At 37.3% G+C, this 26821-nt stretch overlaps 1 protein-coding gene across 16 annotated transcripts in view; it reads left to right on the top strand.

Annotated features, from left to right (window-relative positions):
* The window catches only part of PLEKHA5 (pleckstrin homology domain containing A5), a 176519-nt gene that overhangs the window by 72562 nt on the left and 77136 nt on the right, over positions 1–26821 (top strand). Inside the window, exon 1 of one of the 16 annotated variants that reach the window (XM_062591335.1) lies at positions 10892–10981. The exons of the other annotated variants lie outside the window; for them this stretch is intronic. Coding sequence (XP_062447319.1) covers positions 10962–10981 — 20 coding nt within the window. The 5' untranslated portion in view covers positions 10892–10961. Of the gene's footprint in view, positions 1–10891; positions 10982–26821 lie in introns of those variants that run through there. 16 annotated transcript variants of the gene reach the window in all.

Below are 26821 nucleotides of genomic sequence, written 5' to 3' on the forward strand. Positions count from 1 at the left end.
TGTGTGTGTGTGTGTGTAAAGGTTAGCCAGTACTTTGCATTATCCACCACTACATTTAGGTTCTGTAACATTTAACTTCTGCACTTTCTGCTCTAGGAAGCACTTCAGCTTCTCAAACTATTTTTTTTCCTCTTGATACCACTGTATAGTTGTGTCTGAAAGGATGAGTGAAAACATTAGTCATTTTCCTGAAGACACAAGGAGAAAAATAGTCTTGATAATGTTTTTTAAATGTTTACAGCTGGTTCTCAGCAGAGCTCTGTTATCTCTGTGGTGTGGAGGGAAGAGCTTGCAACTTAGAAGATTGGACTCTACTTCAGTTCTATCTAATAGTGTGCTGGGGGGGGAGGGGAGGGAGGCACCTCTTGTGCGTACCAGTAGCCTTCTCAGGTACTTATTTCTAAAGATCTAGGCATTGTGATTGATGACTACTCTACTTCCAGCTTTCTACAAGTTCGCTTTATGGAACAAACAGAGAAATTTAATTGAAGAATTGTAAGTAAGAATAATCAATAAAATCTTGTACCTTCTGATCAAGAAAGTAAATTCGATTAGAAGGTAGTAAATTCTTCTGCTGACTCTTGGTGATTCTGTTTATGTCGCAGTCCCTGCTCTGGAGGTAGGAATTATAATTTACACATTTTAATGGTTTGAAGTTACTGACAAGCAAGTCTAACATATGATCCGTGTCTGGAACAGAACCCAAATGCATAGAAAAACGAACTTTTTAACTACTAACTACATGATCTTTCAAAGTGTGCTGAATTACTTATGACTGTGCGCTAGTCAGTTATCACTACTAGTTACCACTAGTTTTTCTGTCAAAATATTCAATTCGGGTTTTCTGATAGGCAGTATTCACTTGTGCATCAATAGGTGTGGATCATTAGAGTTTATTTGGCAAAGAGATGAAATGTTCTGAACGTGTATTTTCATGTAATCACTGGAAAAAATGATGGTATGTGTTTTACCAGACATATATAGTGAATACTTGATAGTCTGAGATACCAAAATGATTACTTCGGCAGTATTTTATTTGGTGTACTAAATTCCGTCAGGGGGATCACACTCGTGAAGATAAACAACTACTGTGCACCAGTATGAACTCTTTTAAATTCATTAAAAAGAGTGAGAGAAAAATCATTACAAAGCTATTTGTCACACCTTGGTCCTAATCCTCAAGGGAAGTCTCCAAAATGCTTTTGAAAGATGAGCATGGGAATGAAATGCTTAGATCTATTAGATCTTAAAAATCAGGAACTCAGTAGTTTCATACCACAGGTTTCCTGTCCACTTAAGCTAATCCCATGGTTTTGGAACCTTCCCCTGTAGGAAATAAAGGAAAAACAAGGTGATTAACACATCTCCCAGCATCTCGATGCTGGACGTAAACTCCTTTCTGTCTCAGGTAGTCTTATTAACATACTTATTTTCAACTCTGGATAACTGTTTTCAACTTGCTTGAATCAGTGAAGATCACTGTTTTTATTTCAAGCTTGCATTTCGACTTCTGCTGTAGAAGCTTGTAGCTGTTCTCCAACTTCATTCAGAGGAGTAGTAAAAGATGCTGATCCTTCTATAAACCTTGCTTTCCTTGCTTCAGTACTGCTAATAGTATTGCATGTATCAATGTTTGACATAATTACTCTACATGATCAGCACTCTCTTTACTGGCAGAACATTCCTAAACAGATAGGTTGGTCTTTATAGCTTATTTTTAGCAGCTTATTGTTTTGTTCATTAGAAAAAGTGAAGAACTTGAAGGCCTAGAACTGCTTCATGACAGGCCATGGGCTTTAACCTGATTGCACAACAGTTCTTCAAATTCTGAGAAAACAATGGAGGATTTTTTTCTCTTTGCTAGAAATAAGAGGGACAGTACATTAGTTCTTTGAAAGAACAGTAAAACTGTGACCTAGAATTTATCGAAATTCAATTACAGCCATGTTTATTATAACATCCTGTGGGACTGCTTTAATATATTAGATCATTTTGTGTTTGTGTAAACACTGCACATTTCAGAAAATGATATATTAAAAAGTGCAGCATATAGGCTGTTTTTAATACCATGTTACTGAATTCTTTTTTTTTGCTGAGTTGCTTTAAAACTTAAATTTACCAGAGGTTTTGAACTGTAAGCTTAACTCTTAAACTTAACGGTAAGCTTAATATATTCAGTTTTGACTAGTAATTGATTGGTAATTGATTTTCATAAATGAGGTGTTTTAAATTTTGTATTAATGTTTTGGACCTTCAAATATGGGATCAGTACATCCCCTTTCTGAGTATATAAAAGAAAAAGCCACTGAGTTGTTTGCTGTAATTCCTTAAGGTTTCTGAAGATGAATGGTAACTGATCATGGTGTAACTCACTTTGGAAGGGACCACAGGAGGTCTCTTGTCCAACCTCCTTACCCAAAACAAAGTCAGCTGTGAGATCACATCTGGCTGCTCAGGGCTTTATCCAGTCAAGTCCTGAGAACCCCCAAGGATGGCGATGGCATGGCCTCTTGGGGCAACCTGCTCCACTACCTGGCTATCCTTCGTGGAGGAAATAGAGGTTTAGATAGGTTGTAAGAAAATCTATTGTTTCCGTACATGTCTGTTGTCTCATGCTCCCAGCATGGTCCACTGTGAAGAGCCTGGCTCCATTTCCTCAATAATTTCCCCATAGGGACAGGCGGGCTGCTCTTAGGTCCCTGAAGCCATATCTGTTCCAGGTGAGCCAGTCCAGTTCTTACAGCCTTCTCACAGGGCAGGTGCTCCAGGCATCCTGGTGGCCCTCCCCTGAACTCGTGCCAGTTTGTCGGTGCCTTTTTTGTATTCGGATGGTGACAAAACTGTATGTGGTATTACAGTGTGGGCTCAGTAGAGGAGGATGACGGCTTCCCACAACCTACTGCCTGTGCCGCTGCTCAGACAGCCCAGGAGGTTGTTGACAGTCTCTGCTGCCAGAGCCACTGCTGGCTAATGCTCAGCTCGCTGCCCCACATGAACTTTTGCGCAGAGCTGCTCCCTGGCAGTCAGGCCCCAGCCTGTGTCCTTGCAGAGCTTCCCTTTCCCAGGGACAGGGCTCTGCTTTTGGTTGTGCTGAATGTCCCTATGGTCCTGTTGGCCCATCCTCTCCTCTCCCCCTGTTTGGACTTCAGTTTTTACCTATTACGTGTTCACATCCATCTAGAACACTTGGTCATCTCTTAATCTAGCTGGATTATAGCCTTCAGCAAAATCTTTATTCACTTCACTGGACACTGGTTTCTAGAACTATGTCATTCCCTGTTTTCCTGTAATTTGCTTGGGTTCATGACAACTTGTTTGCAGCAGAATTTGCTTTGGAGTGTGGGTTTAAACAGTACTGTATCTTCACCAAAACCATAGTGCTTCCACTTTTTTGTTACTAAGTAGAAAGCTCTGTGCCAAAGGGTTGCCAAAGTAAAGTATCTGCAGTGTTGCTGATTATCATCATGCGTTATGCAAGCATTTTCTTAGAAAATACTACACCACGCTTCTCATCAGTGTATTTTTCTTTTTTAGTACTTCACTATGCCAGCCAGAAAATTTGAAATGTTACAATATCAATGGTTATTGGATTCACCTGTTGCATTCCTCCATTGCCTTATTAAATTTTGTGGCAATATTAAACATTTAATAGACTGCAGGCTAAGCAATAATCATGCTTTTAGATGACAGTTTGGTCACATTGAATTCAGATTTCTAAGGTTATTAGTTACTATTTTTATACATGCTATAAAATTTTAAATAGAGATGTCATTAGATGAGGCTAAATGGCATATCAGGTGCCACAAATTTAAGCTAAAATACTTGAAATAAAATCTTGCAATTAAACTTTGAACACAGTAAACTGCTACTTGCATAAATAATTGTTTACTGTATCTGTGATATTTCATTGAAGCTAGACTAAATATCAGAATTGTTTTTAAAAATGCTTGGTTTAGATCTTTTAAAATCTGCTTTCATATACTCTTATCTGTTATAACTTTTTGTATAAATAGGGGTTCAAGATGAATGTGATTTAAACTTGTGTTTGTTTTTTGTAGATCAAAATCTTTTTGTTTTCCTTCAATTCTAATTTGAAGAACATTTAAGAACCGTATTATATGAGGAAATGGAGCTTGTGGAATGGTGTTTTTTTCTGGACTTTTTTTTGGCCACTGGGGGGAGCAGAAGACTATCACAGACTTTAGAGAGTGGTGCAAGAACATTCATCTGCATTAGAAGATGCAGCTTTTAGTGCTGAGCTGTGGGAGACTGTGGAGTCTTCACTGCTGACTTATGGTTGAAAGCCTGTTTTATAGTGGATAAAAGTCTTAAGTTTCATGCCTTAGAAAAGGAAGGAAGAAACCTGTAGAAAATAGCTAGAAAATAGCCTCTTCAGTATGAAGATTGTGGCTGATGTAGGCTTAAGGAGAGTTCTAAAATTCTTCTCTGAAACTTTGTTACAGACATACTAATGGCAAGGAGTCTTTCACTATGAGACTCTATATACATACACACACATACATTTATATATATGTGTGTGTATATATTTATATATATATGTAAATAATCTTGCATGTTTGTATGTGAGAGACTGCATCACTTGGATGGGCATACAGTTTGCTTTATTTAATAGAGAGTGCTGTAGCTGAGCAGAACATACTTAAAAAAAATAATATACAGATGGCTATTGCTGTAACAGAGATTGGAAAGATCCTTCTGGTCTTCCAGAAGTTAACCTAAAAATACTCTTACACTAAGAACATTGGAAAGGAAGAGACTATTTCATTTTTGTTGTTTATTTTGTTTTAATTGCATAGCTTAAAATCAAAGGCTGTATATGTGTAAGGTACTATAAACATCTTATTCTAGAAAGGCTAGCAGCTGTAGAGGTTTAATCTGTTCATTCCCAGACAAACCACACTGAATAAATTACCATTTTTACTGGGGGAAAAGTGTCCTAATGGCTGTTCAGTCTTTGCCTTCCCTGCTTCCCTTGCTGAGATTGCTGCAGGCAGGTTCTACTATGTATCTTTTTCAACCTGTTTGGTACTTGGCCCAGAACAAGACATTTCCAGTTTTAAGCCAAGACTAACCTTCTCCTTTAGAAAAACTTGTTTGTTCTGTTCTGCCAACAGCTATCGGTCAAAATTCCTACTCAGAATTCATTAACTCAGCACCCTTTTATTCCAAGGATCCTATGATCTAAACAATATTTTTCTCCTTATCTTATGCACTATGTGTTATGATAAAACAAACTTTGCACCTCATGGAAGCTTAAGCTTTAAATAGCTCTCATCCATGTTGCTGTAAACAACCAGGCATTTGGGGCCTGTCATTCAGTTGAGCTTAACTGTCATTTAAAAATAATGAGTATCGCAGATGCATCTTACCTACGCTTGGTTAGTATCCATACAATGCAGTCCATAAGATTTTATCTTCTCTTATTCAACAATTGTAATATTCTGCTTTCTCAAAAACTTCTTCAGCCTTCCTGAGAGGCTTCTGCTGTTTTATGCTAGATGAGCATGATTATAATTCCTTCTGTTTCGAAAGGCAGTTTCTTGGTCTAGTGCAGATGAGCAGCTTGCTGTTTACTTTTTCCTGTGCAAGAAAATAGATACCTTGTCGCTGCTTAAGCCAGCCAAACATGTACAAGTCTGTTGAACTAGACTGTATGCGTCTGATGATGCTGAGCAAGCTGGCTGATCTCGCTAGCAGACTGCTTTTTATCATCTTTGAAATATTCTGGTGTTTAGGGGGAGGTCCCTGATGACTAGAAAAAGACAAACAGTACAGCCATCTTCAAAAGAAAAGTAAGAAGGAGAATCTAAGGAATACAGATCTGGTAAGCTTCATCTCTGTTCCTGGGAACATTATGCAGCAAATTCTTGTAGAAACTGTTTCCGGATCTGTGAAGGCTGCAAACAACTACTGTGTGGGTTTATCAAAGGAGAATCATGCTTAACCATCCTGATTGCCATCAATGATGAATGGCTTTTCGGGCGAGGGGAAAGCAGTGGATGTCATTTACTTTTAGCAAGGCTTTTGTTTTAGTCTCTTGTAATATACTTGTAGCCAGAATGAGATTATGTGGATTGGATAGGTGGACCACAAGGTGGGTGAAAAACCTAATTACACTGTTGGGCTTCAGAAGTAGTGACCAGTGGTGGCGGGTCACAAGAAGTGTTCCTTGGGGTTGGTAGTGGGACTGACAGTGCTTAACTTGATCATTTCTTCCTTTAGTTGCTTTGATTTAACTTGGGCAGTGGCACAGAATGCACCCTTAGCCAATGTCCAGGATGACACGGAGCTTGGGAGGGAATCAGTGTGCTGGAGGGCAGGGCTGCCATTCAGAGACCTCAACAAGGGGGAGAAACAAGCTCTTGGGAAGAGGCTGAAGTACTGCAAGGCAAACGTGCAGGGAGAGGACTGACCAGCTAGGGAGCAGCATTCCAGAAAATGGCCTGAGGGTGCTGGTGGGCAGCAAACTTGGAACATAAATCAGGATTATGCCATTGCTGCAGTGGTGAAGGCTAACCACCTACTGACTGCATTAGCAATAGTGTAACCAGCAGGAACTAGGAAGTGATTATTTCCCTCAGCTCATCCCTTCTGAGACTATCTGGAATACAGTTTTCAGTTTTGGTCCTATCGGTATAAGAGACAAACATGAAAGGGAGTTTGTAGAGAAGACAGAGGGAGATTCTTACCAGAAGTGCACAAAGGAAGGACAAGAGACAGTGGTCCTAAATTGCAATAAAGTACATTCTAACTAGATAAAATAAAAAAAAAAAAGTGACAAGATGGTCAAGTATAGAGAGGCTGTGATATCTTCATCCTTGCAGGTTTTTGAAACTGAACTTGAAAAGACCTTATGAACCTCATCTGATTTTGAATTTAGCTCTGCTTTGAGCATGAGACTGAACCTCCAGAGGTCTTATTCGACTTACATTTTTGCATCAATCTGATTTCTGTGGAAAACCTTTTCTGACTTAAGATTTTTGTATAGCATAATACTTGTCTTATGGACAGTCTGAAGGTAGCCGTTACATTTATCAGCTGTATTTTCACTAAACCAGATGTCTAAAGACCTTCTCATGAGTGTAAAAACCTAAATCTGAGGGGAAAATAGGCAAGGCTTGCATGTGGTCATCTGTACATTTGTCCAGAGCAATATTATTTCTCTTCTGTTGCTTGATGCAGCTCTGTTCTTTTATCTTTATATTTGCTTGAGTGAAGGAAAAAAAGTCATTTTCCTCCTTACTTGAAAATTCCCTTTTCAGGTAAGGTTTGATGGAACACTCTGTAACTCTCTAGCGTAGGAGTGTTTCAACAATCACAAGTTGTGATCAGTTGCTCTAATCTGATTTACATGTTTAGGATTAATCTTAGCTAGCTTACATTTTTATGATACTGAATTCTTTGTTTAAGATTAAAATACTTAGTGCTGTATGCTATCTCAGTTCACAGGCTCTTTAGAAGTGGAGAATTTTTTTCTGGGAAGTAGTGATTTTTTTTTTGGTATTATTTTCTACTGAAGCAGAAAATTGGAAAATAGCAGCAAGCTGGTTTAATTAAAGTAATAATATTAAGTTTTTCCTTCATTCAAAATTAGCCCTTACATGGCGGTAAACTGCCATTTTTGGGTAGGAACTAACCTAGTTCTTTTCTCTTTCAGCTTTCCTGTTTGTCTTTGTCTTCAAGCACCATGTGTTATTACTTTTAAATCTTACCATGAAATCAGGGCTGGAGGTTGTTAAGGAAACTTAGATTCTACTGGAAATTGCACAGCTCTTACAAAGAGGGGCATTAATACCTCGGAACTAACAGGGGATTAATTCCTTCTATAAAGCTTATCACGTAACAAAAAAGGGGGGAGGGGAAGTCCATTTAATTTCAACCAGAAGATCAATTTTGTACATGCAGTGTGCAAGTGAGAGTGAAGTATAGTCCTTATAGTATTGGCCAGTTACAATGTGACTGATAGTAAAACCTCTCATTAATTTTCCAACTAGTTTCTGGGATGCTTTTTGACTTCAAATCTCTTATTCCAGACCTCTCTTGAGAACCGTGGAAACACTTCTGCTCAGTTTTGAACCACTGACTTTTGCCATTTTAACTGTGACAGATGGGTGAAATTGTTTTAAAATACATGACTTAACTGAAAGGTGAGCATTTGTGGATTTTGAAGCTACCCTCTCTGTCACAGAAAAACAATTATATAATCTCGCCCGTTGAGAAGAGCAACATCTTTTTAAAACTCTTTATTTCCAACTTGCATTTCTTGGACAATTTGTATGTATTGCCTCTGGCTTTTAGTGTTCTTTACCTTTCCTGGTATATATCTGTACAATTTTCAGTCATCTTTGTTTAGTGTGGTCCTGTAGCACTTCGTGCTGCTAGGCTGAATAAGGCATATTCCCATAGTCTTCTCGCACAGAATGGACAGTCATGCTGGTAAACTTTTATTTTTTGCTCTAGTTTAATGTAATAGATATTACTAATTAATTGGAATAGATACATGAAAAAAATCATAGAAATATTTTGATTGTACTGTCTTTCAATCTTTCTCAGGTTGTTAACCCATGGTAGGGGGAGAGGAAGGGGGATATGACAAAAAAAACTTTCACTGGGAAGTGCAAACTGCATGTTTTACCTTAGAAATAGTTGGGATACAGAGATCTTGGGTTAGAACCACCTGGATATGTACGGGATGCTCTCCTCAGTAATTGTTTTCAGTTGTCTGTCTTGTAACTGATACTTTTGTTAGGGGAATGACCTTACATTTGTATTCCTGAGTTTTATTCCACTCTTGCTGCTCCTTCTTCTTGATTATTCATTTCTTTCTGCATGAAACTCATCTGTTTCTCATACTTTTATCAAATATAATTCATATATTGGCTTTGTGTCACTAGCAGACTTCATTACTTTTTTTTTTTTTTTAAGTTACTAATGAAAATACTAATTTTAAGTCAGCTCTCTTCTGTTGTCCAGAAATGAATTCTGGCAATAGCCAGCTTTACGTCAGTGAGTCCTGTTTCTGTATTTGGCTGCTTCTCTTTAGCCATTTTCTTCCCTATCTCAATGGTACTCTGTTTCCATGCATTTTATTCTCATTAGTTCATTTCGCCTCTCAGCTCCCATGACTGATACTGTTCATGCTGAAAATTGAGATAGAATATTACTCAGTTTTTGGACTCCATCTTGGCTAGCTCTCATCTCTCACTGCATACCAGTTCATTTTTTTTCTTCCGTTATTCTTTTGTCTGAAGAGGCTTCTTCAGTGCCTAGCTCAAGTTGCTTCATTTTTACTTTTAAAGTCTAATACCCTGTTTCTGGAGAGTTCTTCGTTTTGTTTCCTTAGAATTTCTCTTCTTATTCATGTTTCTCTTTTTTTCTTTTTTTTTTTTTAAGTAGTTAATTATCCTGTTCAGTTTGGAACTGCTGCCTTGATTCTTCTCTGTACATGCCTCAAAATTTTACTAATTTTATTGTCAAGAATTTCAGACTTTGACTGTACTGAAAGGCTTGTGTGGCTCTCAGTCTAGTTGACTCAAGGCAGTATTTCCTAAATAATGTTTGTGTTGCTTACTAAACAAATTTCAATTAGCATGGTGTTAGTTCAGGACTGTTTAATATCTGTGGGCTGTGTTAAAAATGTGTGATACAAATTTAAAATTATTTGGGAAGACAATTTTTGATACTCCATTATTTTTCTACAGAAAATTCTCTCCCTAGGTTTAACTTCAGGGATCTGTAGTAGACACTCTTCTGGGTTTTATTTGGTGGGTTTTTTTTTTTTTTTTTTTGTTTTGTTTTGTTTTTTTGGTTTTTTTGTGTTTTTTTTTTTTTTTTTTGGTTTGATTTTTACTTTTATAAAGTAAATTTTCTCAACACATAGTTTATTCATGCTGTTCCCCTGCTTTTTGTACTTTCAGAGTAGATGATTACTCTGGGCTTTTCTTCTGTATGTAAATTTCCCTCAGTATCTGTATTTTGGTCATTCTTCTTTCTGTGGTGGTCTTCACAATGCATGTTGTTTTACATCCTGCATTGATAGTTTGGATGCATCCATTCTGGTATAACAGTTCCTGACCTTGGCATACAAGGATTATTTTCCACTAGCTTTCATCCAGCCTTCTAGGCTTTTGTTCCCAACAGCACAAGCAAGTCTGAGTTTCTCAGACTGGACCCCAGAGTACTCCAAGTGACCAGGCCAAGGCCTTCTGCATGCAGGGTAAGACAAAAGATGGAGAGGCAGATGCTGGGGCAGAAGAAGGCAAGGAGCGCGAGAAGGGTAGCTGTGATGAGGGCCACCAGGCAAAGTCGATAAATTTGGAGATGTGTAAGCCAGAGTCCTTTTGTCTGCTCTGCCCCTTGGTGTCCGCCTTCTAGTGCTCTTCCCTTCGTCTGACTTTGTCCTGAAGAGTGACAGTACAGTGCTGTGTTGTTTGGTACTAGTCTTTCCTCTTCCTGTCCATCTCAGGGAGTGTCATCCCTTTGCTTTATGAATATATGTGCACAAAATAAAAACTTTCTGCATGTTGAAGGTAAATTGGAAGAACGTATTCAGACAACATAGCCAGCACCTGTCTTTTCACTTTTCCTGACTTCAATGTTTTGTCTAATCAATGACATACTGTTAAAAATTTTTTACTCTTGGCTCCTGTTGAAATTTAATTCTGCTGTTGAATATATTTTGTTTTCCAACATTTGCAAATAATGATTTTATGGGTAGAATGGAGTCGGTAGTTTGGAGCTGCAGTGACATTTCAGAAGCATGTGACATCACGGGAGGATCAGCTTTCTCCCAGGGCTGGGAGTCTGACAGCTACGCTGCTTTTTCTCCGGGTCGGGGGGTTGTGCAGTGCTCATTGGGGAGCAGCTTCAAAGAAAAAAAGGGTTTTTCCTCACATCTTGGTGTGGTTTTGTTGTCGTTTGTGTCAAATTTTTGCTAAAGAATGAATTTCCCTGGAGACTGGTGAGTAACTCTTATTCTTTGGCATACATTTTAAGTGCTTCCTTTCAGCATGGAGATTATCATCCTCCTTTGGACAAATACTTTATTTTTTTTTCCATCCAGCATTTAGTAATTCATAATGTATGTGAAATAACATAGAACATTTATAAAATTCAAAGTTAACATTTTAAATGGAAATCTAATTTTAAGTAGCTATTAAGTGTTTACTGATTTATTACTTTCAGTAACTGTGTACAACTTCCAAAATTTTTATTCAGGCACGCTAGTCTGCAAGATTACGTGTTTAAGACATCGAATGTTGCAGGAATTTGAGCTTTTTTTAATTAGCGTGCAATACCAAATGGAAGTACTCCTAAAATACAGTTGTAATTTAACATACAACTTTTAAGGCAATATAATAGTTTTAATAACGTTTTACAAATGTTATTTTGGGGATTTTGTGTGAGTGTGTGTGTTTGGGGGGAGGGGACCAAATGGAAAAACAGACTCATTTCTAGTGAGTTTATGTAAGTAGAATCTGCCAAGATGTATGTTTGTTTCTATGTGAATGTCATACATTCAGCCACAAAACCTGTCGGTATAAAAATTGCTTAGTAAAAATATATATATATATATATTTGCAATCTAAATTTTAAGTAACTGAAGTACACTTCAATTTCTGCCTTGTGGTAACTGTTTTCTCATTGCAGAAGAAATACAGGTTTACATGTGCCCTCTTCTCTAGCACTTAGTTAACTCTGAAAGTCCTGCAGTATTACCACATTCAGAAATCTTGGCAGATCTCAATTTTGAAAGCATTTTTATTTTAATGCTGATAATCTTCCATTTTATAGCTACAGGAAGTATTTTGTGATGAAAGTCTAGGATTTCCCTGTGTTGGTTTTGATTTCTGTTTTTTCTTAAGGATGGCAAGTTTTGACTGCTGAATAGACCTAAAGAAATCTTACTCAGCTGTTTGGAGATTCTGGGAAGTAGTAAAACTGTTCTTGGTGAAAGTTAGGTATTGATTTCCAGCAGGAAATCAATTCTAGATTAAAATTTAGATGATCTGAATCAGAACTTTAGATAGCCAGGTGGATGTAATATGTTAGCTTTAAGAAACCGATGCTCAGGATAATTCCATTAATGCATCAGCTGACAGTTTTTTATGGAATAGAAGAGTGGTAATATTATATTGCAGATATAGAATTGATATATTTATGATAGATGTGATTTGGCAGATTACTGTGAACATAAGTTTCTCTGTAGCTCTGATTCTTCATGTAAATAAATGGTTGCCTTCCAACACAGAACAAAACACGATGAGCTGTGGGGAAATCCTTTCTAAACTATCTTGTCACAAATATGCATATTATATCATTAAAGTCTCCAGAATTAATTTTAATATTTTTAATGTCATAGTCTTACCTACTTAGCCTTTTTAAGCTTGATAAATCAATTGTTATCACTTTTTTAAATGTAATTTAGGCTTAGTCCAGATAGATCAGAAGCTCTGATACAAATCTTCCAAAGTATTTAAAATGAGTTGTGCTTTTTGGTATATGTAAAACTCTTGAATGTTCTATTACATGGGAAATAACAGAGAAGTTCTACACAAAAAGAGTTTTTGATAGAATTTGAGGTTAGGAGCTATATAAGTTGAGTGACAAAAACAGTGACTGAAATTTAGGTTTGTGCATAAATTTCCCATTTGTTGCTTTTCTTTATCCAAAAAACAAACAAACAAACATGCAGCTATATTTTTAAATAAATTAGGGAACTTGCTTAAATTATTTCCAGTTTAAAGGAAAAAAAAAAAAAAAAGAGGGAGTGAAATAGGAGAGGCTTTTCTTTCTTAAACATATATCTAAGAATACTAATTATGTAGGTCAGCTTTTTCACATAATTGTTAACATGAAGCTTGCTGGTTTTGTGGTCAGCTGAGTAGTGCTGTAGTCTCTTAGTAGAATGAGTTAATATGGTGATAGTTGGAATTTTCCAGTTACTTTTTCCTACCTATACTAGTGACAGACTTGCTCATAATTTTCCTCAATTAGTATTTTTCTTTAAGGGAGAAAAAAGGTACAGTGCACATTTGAGCAAATGTTTATAGATCTTGAGAAGAAGTGTAGCTTCATAGAATCATAGAATGGTAAGGTTGGAAGGGACCTCTGGAGGTCACCTAGTCCAACCCTCAGCGTAGCCCATATGGGGCTACCTGTGCCCCATATGACCTGTGACCGTGCCATTAGCAGCACCAGACTCTAACCAACTGAGCTAGACCTGCCCCCTGACTTATGTGGATAACTAGGATAAGCTAAATGAGGAATATTTTGATATATGTAAAGGTGCACATTATATGACCAAATGATTTTAAGATACTTCTATCTTTGCTTTTTATCTGAGTTGGAAATATATATATATATATATATGTTTTCCTCCAGGGCCAGTGTATTTCTTCTATTGTTGAAACTATAAATTTATCTAAATCATAGTATCTCTAAATTGTGCATTTTGAGCACCTAGTATGAAAGCATGTTCAGGATTCTGGACATTCAGTGTGGTCTGCATTTTCTTTTATCTGGTTGTGGGAAAAGATTTGATTGTAAAAAGAGTAAAAGGCTGGGAAACCATTAGAAATTTTTAAAAGCTTATAGTTTAGTGTTTGTACTTGGGAGGGGGCAGGGGACTGAGCAGTGAAATAGTTGAAAGCAATGAGCTTTGAAAAGATTCTTTACTACAACATACCTTGCACCTGTCTATTAAAAAAGGTAGGACCAATGTTCATGGTAAGCATTACCACTTTTTCTGGCTTGATCTTGGTGAAATTCATGAATGTATTGGTTGGCCTTGATGTTTTGTTATTTATGCATAAGCTTTCAACTTCTAGAATTTTCTTTTTTTTTTGCTAAGTAGGTCTTGCCTGTTTTTTAGTAGAGGTTTTTTTTAGAGGTCTAGGGAATGTTTTTTCAACTCTGTCACATTAGAGTTGATGCTGTTGAGTCCAACAAAGATGCTATTTTTGCAAAAGACGAATGTATTATAAAAGTTAGAATAAAAAAAGCCATTTTGAATGTTCTTACAAAAACTCCTTGCTTGTTAATTTTCATTCTTCTGATTTCTGAGGTATTAATGTTATACATATTCTGTAACTATCCTAGAGCCTAGCAAGATCTGGTTTTGTTATCAGAAGCTTGAGAACAAAATTATATATATTTTTTTTAATACCCACACAGCTTTTTCAGTTCCTCTTAGGTTTGAAAATAAGAAAATGAATCACTGCTTTCAGTGCTTCATTTCCAAAACAAAACTTCTGATGGAATTAAAGGTGAGTTTCAATACATAGCATTGAAATAAATACTTTTTTTGTTTTGTCTCCCTTCACCTCTTACAATAACATCATTAAGGGACACTAGCAGGCCTATTCAGGTGGTAGCCTGGGGGCCACCTGCAGCCCTGAGGGCCTCCTGGGGAAGTGCTTGCGGAGGGAGGGGGCAGCAGCAGGCTTCGTGCTGACTCTGCGTTGGCAGAACTTTCTCAGCGTCCTGGCCCTAGGCAGCAAGGAACCCCAGGAACAGTAGCAAATTGAGCATTAGCGTATGGTGCAGTCGATGGACGTCTGGAAATTTCCCAAACAAAGTCAGTAACTCCACATGTTCCTCCTTTTTGGGAGAGTCATTCCAGTAGCATTTTGATCATATACCAGACTTACTCCTTTACCATTTTTCTGGCAGAATGACACATTGCTATTGAATTCTCTCCTCTCCACTTAGCCCCAGCCTTCCATCTTTGAAATTCAGGACTCTTGCTTTATGGTGTGATGCAAGGATCTCTTTGAGACTCAGGTGGGATAGAAAATGAATCACTAGTAGTCATAGATAGTAGCTAATTCCAAGTGAAGACCTGGGTTATGGAGTTGCAGTTTTTGAAGTTGTCACTGTTTTATGATCTTTAATCTCTTATTGAATCATCAGTCTTAAACATGATACAGAAAGATTTTCAAAGGCTGGGTCTTTATGTGACATTTTTATTTGAACATCTGCCATTAAGGAGTAATGTAAGTGTATATAAGGTTCTAGACAGGAGCCTATTTTAGAAGTTTCATCACTATGTTGATCAGAGCAGGTGTACACAATAAAATGCTAGTAAGGAGTTAGAGCTGGTCTGCAATACCTGTTCTATGATCAATATGCTGGGTCTGTGGGGACTCAGTAGGAATCTGAGTTTAAAACAAACAAAAAAAGTGACCAATATTCTTTTTATCTAGGAAAAGCAAGGAGTCTTGTTAGTGCAAGCTTAAAGCTTTTTTTCACTCTTTGTAACAATAGTAAAATCTAATATGATTGTAAATATACAGAAAGTAGATATATTTAAAAAACAAACAAAAAACATTCCCCCTCCCAAAAAAGCGCTCCAAAAATACCTTTCTGCAAAGAGAGGGGGCATACCTGCATAGAGGCTGGATAGCTGTAAAGATGCTAGGACTTTGATACCGGAAGAAAAAAAAACATTCTAAAATAATTTAGTGTTAGAAGTCACACAGCATGTAGAATTTTGCTGGGTAGCTGGAGATCTGTTAAAAAAACTGCATAGCATAAATTGTTTTATAGACCTGAAGTATGTCTGAAGTTGGTAATTCTGGAAACACTCTGTAAGGTGAGAGATACAGTAAAAACATCATTCTTTACAAATATTTTATAGTATAGGCTTGAAATATAGCCTAAAATCTGCTTTTCTTTAAGAGTTATTGTAATCTGTAAATGAAAAAAAATGAGGCAAGGAGTTTTCACTCTTGGGTCTCCATGAAAAATCACTGCTTCACAGATCTCTTCCTTATGTTCATGTTTTCTAGTGGTAAAACAAGGAATGAGTAATGCTCCGTATGGTAAACTGCAGTTAATTTATCTTGTTGAATATAATTTACTAGTCCTTTAAAATTCTTTTTAAAGCCAGTTTCAACATAAGAAAAACTAAAATGAGTTCTTAAAGTTGTTAGAAGATGAAATGTTCACACCAATACAGAAAGGGTTATGTTAGATATTATTTTTTCCTTTTGTCATTTAAAAAGTCACTGAAATGGCTTTGACATTATGAATGTGGATCTCTGCCATTCAAGTGTCCCTTTGTCCCTGACCTTTTACTCTAACGGCATTGAAATAAATTAATCTGTCATTTTTACATAAAAGAGTGGCTTCATGAAGGGAGAGTCTGCACTAGGATTTTTTTCTTCCTATAATTATACTGTTAAATCTCTAGCACAGACATACTGCTGTAACATAAAAACATCGTATTTGCCAGTTTGACACTGAGGATATAGTTGAGCCAATGCAATAGTTGGCTGCTGTCAAAAGGACAGATCCATTTCCCCATAGAGCACCTTATGTTATCTGCCTGCAGGGAAGTTTGTGCTTTGAAAAGTGATTCGTTTTCAGTTGCATGAACGTGATGGATCACTGCTCGCTTGAGTACCAGCGCTGGCACAAGAGGGAACGATGGAGTAGGGTTGCTTTTATTTTTTTTTGGGGGGGGGGCTGCCTTTAGGGCAGGGTAGTTTTAAGGTAAAAATGTGCCCCCAAGACCCAGCTTAAGCAACAAACGTAGACCTGCATGGAGCATAGCAGCACAGATGGCAGCTGTTACTGTTGTCCGGGTTGGCCAGGCATAAGCAGTGACAGCGCAAATCCGTTCCTTTGCTGCATTACTCCAGCACTGACACTGAGCTGATGGCTTATGCCATTACTTTCCCAGTTGCAGGTTATGGGCTGTATTTGATATGCAGCGTTACAGCTGCCTCTGCATTACATTCACTCTGTGGCCCGTGGCAGTGTGTGTTCTTCACGTCAGAAAATTCTGGCTCAAGAAGATGTCACTGATGCTACATATTACTCAGTATGTGGGAGAGCAGCCTACCAAAAGTTGGCCAAAGATTGCTTGCGTATAGACTTTGAGTGGCATGCTGTGCCTCTGGGAGCTTGGAGTCTCATAGTGTTTTGCAAAAAGAACCTGTGCAGGAAAAACACTCCCTGCTTCTACCGCTACCAAGTTATGAACTTAATGCACACTACTGCTTCTCCCAGGTACAAGAAAATCCTAACAAGGTTATCAGTAGCATCATGTCTGTTCAAGAAAAGTACTGTCTCGGAGGGGTATTTTTTTTTGTATTTATGCAATTAACCTATAATTGTAATTGGAAAAGACAACCCACTGTGCCATTCTTTGAAAGGGTGCAGGTTCCTGGGTCCAGAGTAGTTCTTAATAAAAATGTTATTTCAGTTGCATTGTGGGGTCAGGATATCCTTGTGAGGGTCAGGATATAAAATTAAGAGATTTGATTGTAATATTCTTTTGCTGTGAGTTTCCTGCGTATCCATAAAAATCTGCTGACAGTTCATTTTGTCAGTAAGCTGTAGTCATTGCTCTGCACTTATGAAAGAACTGGGTACAATCTGCAGAACAATCTGTGTAGGTGTTGAAACTAAAGATATGAAAATACAGCAGGAGACAGCCAAGAGATTATTTTGTCAAGAGGATATTTCAAACATGGTTTGATCATCAGCAGTGGTTTGATTAGACAAAACCATCAGGCACTAAAGTGATTGACGGTCTGCATTTAAGCACTAGGTGATGGACATTAACTCTTAGTTCTAAAATTTCATCTGATAAACCAAACAGTGATGTAAGCTACTACCTAAATGACGGTGTTCCAATGGTGCTTATTTTGGCCCATTCTCCTTTTGAAATGCCTGACTCGGATGCATGGAAAAATGTGGAATTAAAGCTGCTGAAACACTACCTGAAGTACCTGACTGCTACTTCATTTTGTGTTCGGGTTGACGTGCCTTTTCTCTATTTGTAGAGCTCCCATTGCTTTCTGGTCATATGCAGCAAAGCTAGGAACTATAGCTGAAGCCTAATAATATTGAACAGCGTGGAAAACAGGTTCAGTGCCATAAAGGGCTGGGTTGGATAATTGCTGACAGGTGTTCTTAATATTAACAGCAACAATTAGTTGTAGACAGTCACTTATTCTGACAGTCAATGTTACATTTGCCATAGGAGCGTAAGACCTGTCATAGTAGATCAGACTTTAGGTCCGTCGAATCTGGCATTCTGTCCCTGGTAGTGACTTGTGCAGACGTGCAAGAGGAAGGTGTAAGAAAAATTAACGCCACGCTGAAGCGTGATGTTTAACAGCCCTTCAGATTTTTTTTTGTGTGTGTGTGTGTGTGTGGTTAATATTAAAATGGCGTTTTTCCTGAAGAGTAGTATTTGCAGAAGTGTTGAAGCCTGCCTAAATTTTAGCAATACTTGAAGGCAGTCAGATGAAGAATCATGTGTATATGCGTGTTGCTGACGTTTTGGTCTTTCTGAGTCTTGCAAACCAACGTGCCGCTGTTCTTCGGGGGCAGCGATGTTTCCCTGAAGTGACAGGCTCCCGAAGCTGAGCCTTGACCAAGGGACAGGAGCAGCAGTTGCGCGCGGTTCGGCTGCGCCCGTGGAGCTCGGCGGTGGCAGCTGACGTGCTTGGTGTTCCAGTTCAGCGACGCGCTTTATGTCCCAGCGGCTGTCTGTACGCTTGAACTTCGCGTCCTAAACGAGGGCTATTTTAAATAGAGTTTGTACTCTTTTGTCTGCACTGAATGCAGGGCCACACACACGGTGTGGATCTTTCATTAATTACGCTCCGGGATCTGGTGCGCATATTTGCTCTACCAGCGGACCACCAAGAGTATGCAGCTGTTACAAATGGTTTAAGAGGACCTGTGATTGAAGCGTTACTGGTGACAGTTTGTCCTTAAAATAACTGTTTTTGTAAGGTTTCAGCGTGTACCTTTTCTCCTTCAGAATAAGATCTATTGTGAGGGAAAGCCTGAAATATGGGATTTGGCTGAATGTGGTTGCGCAGTTCAAACTGATTCACAAGTGGATACACCAATACTTCAGCTGCTTTCCTCTGTCAAATTGTTAAAAGAAGTATTTCTAAAGATTTCCCAGAAGAAAATGTATTTACTCTGCAGAAATTTGCAAGACCTTTTTCCCCTCTCAGCAGACTGAGGAAATGTTTAGCTGTGACTAATGTATTCTGTTATAAGAGTTTGATAAGAGTGGCTTACTTCTATTAATTACATTGTACAATTTTTAGAAGAGTGCTGATATTTAATAAAAATGACTGTTTTTACTAGAGATATGATTGTGGAAGTATGCCAACTTATAAGGCATTGGGAACATGATCAAGCAAGCATGGAAGTCGTGTTCTTATCTGAGCAGTATTACGCTGTTAAACACCTACAACATGTTATGTTGGCTAAGATAAAAATGTGATTTGCTTCATTGATGGCTGTTTCATACAATTTTTAGAAAAAAATACAGATAGTAATCATAAATAAAGCAGATGGGATAAGGGAAAGATTCCTGGAAATTTGGCCAAAAGAGAAAATTGTCATGAGAAATAAGATATTTAACTAGGTTTATTAATGCATATCAGATTTTGATTACTGATACACTTACCTAGTTTTGCGAGGCAACACGACTCGATGCCACCAAATTTTTCTTCAAAGTCTGGCATTGAATTGGAGGTAACATTTTGCTGAAAAAAAAGATTTTGTAACTCAATAAATTTAGGCAGCTTTACTTCTCTTTACAGTACTACAGCAGCAGTTTAATGGAGCAATTGAGTTGTGCTCTAACTCTTGCAATTATGCTTGAAAGTGTCTTGTAAAGGATTAAAGGATGTCCTAGCTATAAGCAGTTTATGAGACTAAACTAAACAAGAGTTTAGGATATATTATAAAAGTGTTTGGTTTTTTCTTTTCCTTTTTTTTTTTTTTTTTTTTTTTAAAGTCATATCTTGTAACAACCGAGCAGTCTTCAGTGAAGATGATTAACAGCTGAGATCCAAGGAGAGCAGCAGTGGAAGCAAAGTGAAATGTATGTTTGAGGTGAATGAGAATCCACAAAATAGGGTTTATTTCAGCAAGAGGTAGTTGATATGCTATTCAAGAAAGTGGGAAGAAGGGAGAGGAAGAATGCATGACAATAAAAGCACGAAGTAGTTGCACAAAATGATTGACAATCTGGGGAATTATATATACAAATAAATTAGTGTGGTCTTCCAATTGAACAAAAAAAAAGTATATAGAACTTTTAAGTTCTATATACTAAAAATGAGGTAATTGACTATAATTGAAGTGCTATAAATTCATAGTCTGCTTCTTTGTCTACATATTAAGTGAAAGATTGCCATAATGTGGTGAAATCTGATGTGGACTGAAATTCCTAAAATTATGAGAAAGAGTAAGAGAACTGGTGGTCAACCAAAGAACTCTCCTGAACATTTTATGCAAGTGACTTAAAAACTGCACGTGAAAATCATTGCTGTAAAATACTGCAAAGGCGCTGAAAATTTTTGAAGATTAGGCACTGTTAACAGCAGCAGCACCTGAGTTCAACAGGAAAAAGCCAGTGTTATCAGGCCTTACAACAGTACATAAATCAATTTATCATAGAATTAATTTCAGAAAATCATTCACGCACAGCACAGTAATATTGTAAAACTGCTGGATTACATGGGCTAAAAACATATGTGCTTTTTTTCCTGAAGTGCCTTTATTGAAAGTAAAAGACTATATAACCTGGAATGATGTATCATTCAATATTGGAGGCAAACTGCGCTTCCTCTTTATTCCATCTCCTCTGTAAATAGTATTTAATTATTTAAACACTGGAACAGAGGTGATCGCTATTGCATATCTAGACTAATTAATATTAAGGGTATTAGAAGCAGAACTATTTCTTAAAAGGCACATTTTAAGAAATTTAATGGTCTCTTAAATTTGAGTCATAAAGTTGGTATTTTATTGTTTCCTAAGTGGTGATATATCGTAAACTATACCTAATGTCTTTGGGAGTCAAACTATTTGTTTTACTCTACAGAATATAGGAAACTAGTTAACCAAGGCTAATGAACAAAAGTAGACATGCATGTAACTGGTTTGTAAAGTAGCTGAGGATCAGTGTAAAAAACATGAAAGAGGTATCTCATTGGCAGGTATCAGAAGTGAGGTTGCTTAAACTCATATTACAGATTTTAAGTAGCAAGGGTAATTTAGAACTAGTTCTTAAAAAGCTACTAGTAGAATTATAAGAATTGTACTTCACAAGGAAGGGTGGTATTCACTCCATACAATTTCAGATCTGTTTGATATTGCATTTTGGAGATAAAGCGTTTGAACTGTCTTCTAAAAGTGAGTTTTCTTTCAAATTGCCTTTGGAGATAGTTTTGGGGGACTAGGATTAGAAAGTGGGGGTCTATGTTGTCCAAATTTAGATTTTTGTAATTGTCTCATGTTGTCAACATAGAAAAATACGAACGAATGAAAAAAATACTACAGAAGTTCATAGACTATTTATCAGTACGTTTACCTTTCTCAGTGAAGAAGCTTTCAGTAGTTAAAAACAGCTATAATTCTGAAAATCTTGGATAACGTTTAATTTGGTAGCAACATCTAACTTGCTTCCAAACTTAAATTAATTTACAGTATTGCTTTGCCCTATTGAATACTTTTCCATTCTCCTTGATTTAACTTTATTGGTGAATCTACTTTAAAAGATGCAGTCTAAAATCTGTCAGTATATTGACAATATTAACTGAGAAGTTTAGTGCAGCAGTAACTTAATTATTAATTATTTTTCTGGAATTTTTGTGCTTTAATGTATGTGGAGAGGGGAGGGGGCTATAAATAGGGGGAAATTATAACAATTTGCTAAATATTTGCATTTGGAGAAGAGGAATTACCATTCTGGAGCACTTCTGTATCAGAGAATGGTCTCAACTACTTGAGAAAACCAAAGTGAGGAAATGCTTGTAGGATTTATTATTCTTCTTAGTTAAATGCGCACCTTTTTCTGAAAGAAAGTTTTCTTTATTTTAATTTGTCCTCTGATTACTGAATCTGGTGAGTTCCCTTCTGAACTAAAAGAAGTGGCTGCAGGGAAACTGGATTAAGTGACAGGACAGACAAGGCTGGCTGTGGCTGCAATATGCAGAGAAGTGATGGTGTTATAGTCTGAAGCTCAGTGCAAATTGAGACGTTGTAGCAAAGCCCTGACTTTTATTCAGGTTACATTATTTAATTGGAGACATCCTAAGTTCTTGAAACCACATGACCTTACAAAGAAGTTTGACCCAATCAGACTTCAGTTAAAAATATTTTTGACAACAAGATTGTTTCTTGCATAGGACAGATATTAAGGTTAAGGTATTTTTAAAAATATATCTAGGTATTCAACTGGTTTGTGTGCATTGATTTTTCTTATATGCATTATCTCTAGCAATTTTATTCAAAATATAGTCACTGAAAAGCATCTTAATCTTAGAAATTAAAGGAACTGTTATTGCAGTAAGCTTTTTCTACAAAGTAACATTAGATTTTACATGGTAACTTGGAATGGAAACATAAATCAGAATTGCCTTTTAAGTTCGTATTTCCCTCACTAACACTTGCTAAACAGTGTGTTTCGTTTATGCATCTAACACTGTAATAAATCTTGCAGGCCAAGGCTTGCAGAACTGAACGTAGTGATACGCGTCAGAAGTTTTGGAGATAGCTTTCTATCTTGTGAGCTTTGAAGAACACTGACAGTTCATAACAACTTTAATAAGCATTTGCTATAATTTATACAGCAAGTTACTGAAAAATCAAGCTTAGATTTGTGGAGGATGGCTAAGGAAACTGAAGTCTCTCTCTCTAGTTCCCAAGTTACAACACTTAATGCGAGATACTTCTCTAACTGTAGTGATGCCGTGATGATCTTGCGATTACACAGTCAAAGTGCGTTTATCCCCTGTAAGTTCATGTCAGGGTTGTTTCTGGTTCCAAAAACCTTTAACACCATATATGTGAGTAAATATCAGTTAATAGCTCCTAATTATCACCTCTCAGTGCCTTCAGTTGTTAGACCACTCAGATTATCAAAAACTAACATTAACGTTGAAGCAAACTACCTCTGCATATTAGAAAAGCTGTTGTCTGTGACTTTTTTTTTTGTTTGTTTTTGTTTTTGTTTTGTTCCTCTTTCCAGATAGTAGCTTTTACCCCTTCTGCCCCACCACCTCTTTGGGAGGTGCCACAGCATCGCTTCCATGTCTGGGGAAACAGGCTTCTGGGCAGTATTAGTTGATCAGGCATCTGTTGCCCATCTTCAATGGGAAGAAGTGGTACTGCCCAGGCCAGAGCATCCAGTGCCCCTTCTGGTTTGCAAGCCACCCACTGAACCATGCTCCTCCACATCTTGTTTTTCTTTAGAAAAAGGAGTGTAGATTTTCACGGCGGAAGTGTTGCATTACCTCAGCTCTCAAAACCTTTCTAGGTGTTTATCCATTAAGGAATGCTTTAATTTCAGCTGTCAAATCTAAGGCTTATGGATAATGCTGCCTTCTAACACCCACCTATTTTCTCAAACTATTTCAAGTAGCAAACAACATAGTAATCACTTCTATTATGAAGTATGCCTACCTATTTGAAAATTTTCTTCATCTGTAGTGCTGTTACCAACCTAGAATATTGGTAGTAATTCCTGTTTGTAGGAAAATGTCACAAACTTTGGCATGTGGCACATGTCACAAATTACCACCCTTCTCTTTAAAGGTGCATGGCTTTTTGTTGCCTCGGCTGAGTCTGAGTTTCTTACAGATTCCCAAAAATGTTATCTGCAGATGAAAGTGACCCTCTCACAAAGTTTAGGGAAAACTGAGAACCATGATGGCTTTATTCTCGGAAAACGTACTGCTTGGTAAGAATGAACGATTTCATATTAAAAGCTTCTCAATCTGTAAGACAGCATACGCTGTTTTTATACAATATCCATCTTAGCATTTTGAGAGGGCTTTTTAATATTTGTGCTTAATTACGTAATATGCACAAGGAAGGGAACTGTTTGATGTTGGAACATCACTATTGGAAGTAGTTTGTGAGAGCGTATTAATTGCATCCAATTAGGTGACGAAAGGTTTGATTTGTCACTTCATATTTTCATTGGAATGTAAATCTGAAGGATCCCATTGAAGGAAAGGCTTACAATTTCAGGCCAGTAGTGCTCAACCTTTTGAGAAATAAATAATAATTGAAAAGCTGGAGTACTGTCGGTTGTGTAGAGATGTCCCGGTGCTTTTTCATTGCAGCAGCAACAAGGACTGCCGTGACTTGTAACAGCCGTGCTTTCAACTAAGGACGGCTTAGAAAAAAATCGAGAGAATTGACCCTTTGCCTGGAAAAATAAACTCAGAGCAAAATGGCAGAGCCGTGGGTTAGGTGTTCCGTTGTCTGCCAAGAAAATGAGTCGTTTTGTGTGTACCTAATGTGTGCTTGGGTACATGAAGAATTCTCAGTGCTTTGTTTTTAGCAGCTTATGTGATGTTATACAGGTCTGTCAGCTCTTCGTGTGCTTTTAAGCCTACTGCCTCTTTTACACCCTCTTTTGTTCAGACTCCTCGATGTTAGGAGTTACCATATGCCTATGTTTTCCAGTGAAGCTAAGCAGTGTGATTTCCAAAGTTGTTGTTTAAAAAGCTTAATCAAAAAAAGGCTCATAATTGTTGGGTATGCTGGGACTGACTGAAAAGTGCTTGCGTGTGCTATTTATTCTAAAATATGGCATTACAATTTTAGTAAAATAGAAGCATTTGTACAACCACAGACCACATCCTTGCTAAAAGCTGTGTAAAGACTACATTTACTTACATTTTTTCCAAATCCAGGCAACTTTTTATTAGATAACTCTAAGTTACTGCATTTATTTCGATTAGGAACAAGGCGTTCTTGTATTAGAAAGCAAATACGTAAGGTAAAAATTGCTGATGTTTTTTTTTCCCCTAGTTCAGAAATGAAACACTTCAAAGAAGTTGAATAAAGCTGGGCTAGACTTGTCCTATGTTTCTCTCCATTTTCATCTCATCTTTAAACATCTGTGCAAAACTTTAGCATATGTATAAAAAGGACAAATTCCTTTTGAAATTTTTGCCCAGCATCTTTATCTTTACTAGTAATTTTTATTTATATTTTTCAATGAAGCATATACAAGAAATATATAAATTCACTTTTCATGTAAAGTATCTTCATGTACTTCTGAGTAAGTTGGAGATTTATAGTGATTGTCTGCTTGCCTAATAAACATCGGATTGTCAGACTGTGAATTTTTTCTGCCTCCTAACATTTATTCTAACCCATGGCTATTTGGCATACCATTTTTCTGAAATATGTCCCTCAGTGTTCGGCTGTCAAAAGGAACATTGTTTCTAAATTAGAGGTATGAAAGTTTGTTGAAAGTGGTGTCCTGTTTTGTGACTTTGTTCGTATTCTTTCAGTGAAGCAGAGCTCAGCCTTTGCTTTGATGGTCACTCTGAGAATGCGCAGAAGAGAAGGCCTCAGCATTTATAGTATATAAATAGAGTATGCAAAGAAAGAGCATGAGGGAAGCTTTGAAGTGGCATCTAGTTTTAATTTCACTGGGAGAAAGCCAGATGTGTCTTTGTGACAGTTCTGACCCAGCTCTGTGTGGGTTTCCCTTTCCCTTCCCCTTCTTTTTCCCCTGAGGACAGAGAATTTAACCAAATGTTTCAACGGAGAGACCCCAAACCAAATGTCCCCACCCTAGTTTCCTGCCACTTCTCAGTGGACTTCTCTTTTCCAGAGGAAGAAGCATCTAACTCTTCGTTTTCAATTGTCCATCCTGCTGTATGACTGTACCGTGCATTTTCTGTTCCATTTCAACTACCAGTATCTGAGTTGGTTCTCAATCCAAAATATCCTAGTGTAGTTGAAGATTATAGCAATTTCAAAATGGCAAAACTGGACAGAATTTTGAATCTGTTGGTTTTGTAGCAGTTTTGATCTCAACAGAGTATTGGCACACAGCTTTTTCGGGGTCATCTTGCAATTTTGCAATCTTGTTGAATGCAAGGTAAAACTAAAAAACAAAGAAAAACAACAACAAAACCCCCCAATATCTGAAAACTGAGTATCTACAAGCTGTTGACCAATGTAGAAGGATGGGTATATACATCTTGGAAGGCTGTAGTGGAAAGACAGGGATATGTACTGTTCTAATATTAAACTCAATTATGTTTGTTCCTCGGTTGCATGCATCTTATCAAGTTGCTCTGCCATTAATGTCTTGTGTACCTTACTTACTAATTCAAAGTTGAAGTGCCAGAGTAGGAGGAAAAAAATGTTGTACCAAGAGTCCTTGGCCCACGAGGTTTGTGCGATAGCAGTAGTGTGGCCTTTTTGATGCTCTAATGCTGCTGAGGATATGTGGAAATAGGTGGAATGATGTGCAGAACGTTTTGGGTGCTTTACCTCATCACTGCTTTTCTCCCTTCTTGCCCTATGTAGCTACACTACCCTGGCTTTGAAAGGGGGTTCTGGTCATACTGACTCATTTCTTTTAATTTTGTAGGGCTTTTGTTGGGAAGTACAACCCCTGGATTTATGTAATGTGTTACTACTAAAATACTGGATGATGCTGTCTGAATTACCTATTTGAAAGTTTAGGGGGAGAGGTGATGTGTGTATTTTCGGTTTATTTATTTATTTTTTTACTAGTCCTTGTACTGTATTTACTGAGTAGATTAAAACTCCAAAAAGGTTTTTTGAATGTTTCTGGCATTAATGAGAATAGATAAAATAGTACTGTCATTTAAAGAGAGCAGGAGTGTCTAGAGGGATGAAAAAGAGAGTAGATAGGAGAGCAAACAACCTGAGTCAAATTCAAGGTTGTTGTGAACTTCTAACCTAACAAAGATGATTCCTTGTATTCAGAGGGCTTGTCTGTGTGCCAAAGCTGAGCTAAGTGGGTTTCTTT

The sequence above is a fragment of the Rhea pennata genome, chromosome 1 (genome assembly GCF_028389875.1).
Source record: "Rhea pennata isolate bPtePen1 chromosome 1, bPtePen1.pri, whole genome shotgun sequence".
Taxonomy (NCBI): Eukaryota; Metazoa; Chordata; class Aves; order Rheiformes; family Rheidae; genus Rhea; species Rhea pennata.